Below are 3,752 nucleotides of genomic sequence, written 5' to 3'. Positions count from 1 at the left end.
GATGGACAGATGGATGGGTGGATACATAGATGGATGGCTAGTTACATGGATAGGTACATAGATGAGTGGATGGACAGATGGATGGATAGATGAGTGGATGGATAGGTCCATAGATACCTAGATAGATAAACAGGTGGATGGATAGATAGACACATAGGTGGATGGATGGGTGGATGGATGGATGGATGGATGGATGGATGGATGGATGGATGGATGGATGGATGGATGGATGGACGGATGGATACATAGATATGTAGATGGGTAGACACATGGCTAGATAAACAGGTGTTTATAACAGTATAAACAGACGGACAAATGGATGAATAGATTGATAGATTGGTTGATTCCCTATGCTGGGCACCTTCTCTCCCCCGACACCCATGTTCAGCTTGCTTTTGTGAGTTGTCATCCCCCATTAGATTATAAGCTTCTTGAGGGCAGGGATTTTTTCATATTTGTATCCCCAGCACTTAGCCCAGTGCCTGGCACATAGTAGATTCTTCATCAAGGTTTATTGACTGACTGAGCTAGTTAGCCAACCTAAAAAACTGCCTTTGCTTGGTCATTCACGTGGTCCTCATTGTTCTGCCCCTTTTGTTTCGGAGCCTGGACGCTCACATGTATAAAAACACATTTGGCTGTTTCAGCCAGATCCATAAGAGTGAGGGCCTCATGGCGTGAGTAACTTGGAAGACTTTTCCTAGACAGGCTTGAGGATTCCAGAGCTTCAGAATACTAATCCATGTCTAGGATCGTCTATCGATTTTTCTCTAATGATTCAACCCGGAAACATGGCCGTGGGCCTTGGTCTTCTGTGTCACTGCCTTAGGCCCCTGAGGCCTTCCAGGGGAGGTAGGGAGCAGGCCTCCCCATCCCCACCCCCCCACGTTGCCCAACTGGGGTTCAGGGAGGGGAGGGAAGCCCAATACTCACCCTGACTACTCCCTGGCTCACTTTATCATCAATTTTCAGTTTCCACTCTTGGCTCCACCTTATTCATCCAGCTTCTGTCTGGCATGTTTTTTAAAAAAAAAAAAAAAGGTTCAGGAGGGTTGTGGAAGCTATGTTTAAGAACTTGAAGGGATTAGCCTCAGAGGAGGGAGGCATCAGCCACAGAGGGAAGGATAAGCCATGGTGGGGGGAGGGGATGATGAGCCTCGGAGGAGGGAAGAGGGAGGGATGAACTTCAGGGGAGGGAGGGATCTCCTGTGGGCTGACCAGCCCCGGAGGGCAGGTCTCAGAGAAGGGGATGGCCAAGGTTCCCTGTCACCTCACAGAGCTGTGCTGGGTGCTACATAGAACTCTGGCCTCTGGGGTCTGAATCCCCTCTCACACCCTCCTCAGCCCCTCCAAACTTTCATAACCTCTTCCATAAAATGATGACCCCAAGAGCACCCATTCTGAGGCGCCCATCCGAAAGGTCGGTGGTCATGGTCAGGGTCTTTAGGACAATCCTAGGACTGGAGATGAGGAGGTGAAAACCCCTCCTCTCCTCCAGGAGGAAATGGGCCCAGATGGAGGAAGAGATTTGCCCAGGGTCTCACAGCCAAGGCTTCCTGGCTCTGTCCTCTGAACCACCCAGCCAGAGACCTTGAGGGTCATTTCCAGGGTCTGGAGGAAGAAGTCATTCGCTCCCACTGGTGTCTTCTTGGCTTTGAGCTGCTGGGATGCATGAGGACACTTTGGGTCCTTGGAGAGCGTGAGAGCAGCTGCCTGTTAGTCAAGGAAGGGGGAAGGGAGCCTGGAACCAAACCAAGCCTTCTCCCCATCTCTGGATAGCTCCTCACTTGAGGCCTCAGCCACTCACCAGCTGGGTGACCCTGGGCCAGTCACGGAACCTCTGCTTGCCTCAGTTTCCTCATCTATAAATTGGGGACAATAAGAGCACCTCCCTCCCAGGGTTGTTGTTGTGGAAATCAAATGAGATAATCATTGTAAAGTGCCTCACACCATACCATGCCAGCACCTAGGATATGCTGTAGAAATGTTAGTCATTACAATGGCCCAGGTCAGGACTCGAAGTGCCCACTGGTTTGCTCTTGCGTCAGTGATAACAACCACAAAAGTCATAGGTGTTTCTCAGAGGTGGAGGAAGCTGCCCTGTGTGAGCAGGAGGCTTTATCTACCCAAGGAAAGAAAGAAAGAAGGAGAGAGGGAGAAAGGAGAGGAAGAGGAAGGAAGAGAGGGAGGTAGGGAGTCACAGAAGGAGAGAGGGAAGGAGGAAGAAAGGGAGGGAAGTGACAGGGGAGAGGGAGGAAGGAAGGAAGGAGGGAGGGAAGAGACAGGAGAAGAGAGGGAGGGAGGAAGGCTTTATTAAGCCCTTGCTATGTGCTAGGCACTGGGCTAAGTACATTTCCCATTTTTATCTCATGTGGTCTTCACAACAACTCTGACAGGGAGGTGCTGTTATTCTCCCCATTTTATAGAGAAGGGAAATGAGGCAGGCAAATGTTCAGTGACTGGCCCAGGGAGTGCCTAAGGCTGGATTTGAACTCAGGTCTCTTCCAGTCCAGTCCAGTCCAGTGGTTCCCCCTGGCTGAAGAGAAGAGGGGCTCTTTTTCCGGAGGACATTTCTTTTTCACTCATTTTCTGCTTCCCAGGTTTTACAAGGGAACCATCCCACATCTTGGCAGAGTTTGCCTGGACGTGGCCGTTGTCTTTGTCCTGTATGGAGAAATCATCAAGTTTCTCAACCTGATTTGGGTGACCAAATGGTAAGCAGGATGTGGGCAGGTCGAGGGCAGGGCCCCAGCCCTCTGGCCTCTGGCACCCTGTGGCCCTTGCTCCTCTAGAGTCCTCGTAAGCTGGCGGCTGAGCTGGGGCTTCCCCATGGACCCCCAAGATTCTGCGTCTGACTCGCTGATGTGTCTCTGCAAACGCAGTTTTTTGGGCCCGGGGTCCAACTTGTTGCATTGGTCCGGGGGAATGAGGAGACAGAAGGGGGCTGTGCCCCTCCTGCTCCTCCCCCAGGCCCCCCAAGAATGGGCCCTCCCTCTTCCGAGGCAGAGGAGGAGACTAGTCTGTGGGCAGAGCTTGTTTGGAAAACTAAGCCCACTGCCCTGGGGCTGCCCCCTGGGAACCTGGCTTCTGGAGAGACACCTCCCCCTGCCCCAGTCTTGCCTTCACCATGACTGGTGCCGTTGACCTCTTAAGCCAAACTTACTGATCTGGGAGCTGCCTTCTCTTCTATGCCTCCTTCCCTCCCAGAGGACACTGCCAAGCGGCTGCCTGCTGTGGAAATGCCCCAGGAAGTCCCTGAGGTCGCCACTGGCCGCTGGCCACCATCCACTTCCACTGGAGCCTCCTTTTATGGGCATCGGCATGAGGCCCCTGACCTGACTAGAAAGAAGCCTTCTCCCTCAGCTCTCCAACCAGATGCCCCTGGGGTCTTTTCCTGTAAAGTTCTGCTGACCTGTATCAGACTGTGCACCGTCTGGGGGGCAGGGAGGGAGGGAGGGAAGGAGAAAAAAGTTTGGAACTCAAGATGTTATAAAGGTGAATCTTTACGTGTAACTGGAAAAAATAAAGCTCTGCTAACATTTGTGTTGGAAGCATGAGCTTCATCCTGCCTTCATCAGAAAGAAGGAGAGCAAAGCCTCTCTTGTGGAAGACACCAGTGCACCCAATGGGCATGCTCCACGGAAACGGTTCCCTCGTGCCAAGAAGGAGTCTGGGGGGTGCTGGTGTAGACGAAGGTGTGAGTCTCCAAAGTGGAGATGAGAAGGAGCCATTCAGATGACACCTCAAAGCAG

The 3,752-nt window shown here is 52.2% G+C and overlaps 1 protein-coding gene across 1 annotated transcript in view; it reads left to right on the top strand.

Annotated features, from left to right (window-relative positions):
• The window catches only part of LOC114033366, an 11,079-nt gene extending 7,699 nt beyond the window's left edge, over nucleotides 1-3,380 (top strand). The window contains exons 10-11 of the mRNA XM_027848869.1: nucleotides 2,601-2,714; nucleotides 3,208-3,380. Coding sequence (XP_027704670.1) covers nucleotides 2,601-2,714; nucleotides 3,208-3,339 — 246 coding nt within the window. The 3' untranslated portion in view covers nucleotides 3,340-3,380. The remainder of the gene's footprint in view (nucleotides 1-2,600; nucleotides 2,715-3,207) is intronic.
• The last annotated feature ends 372 nt before the right edge of the window (nucleotides 3,381-3,752 follow it).

The sequence above is a fragment of the Vombatus ursinus genome, unplaced genomic scaffold, assembly GCF_900497805.2.
Source record: "Vombatus ursinus unplaced genomic scaffold, bare-nosed wombat genome assembly UNPS02006874.1, whole genome shotgun sequence".
In the NCBI taxonomy this organism is placed as follows: Eukaryota; Metazoa; Chordata; class Mammalia; order Diprotodontia; family Vombatidae; genus Vombatus; species Vombatus ursinus.
Note: the sequence above shows the minus strand (reverse complement) of the source record. Positions and strands in the feature narration are given on the sequence as shown.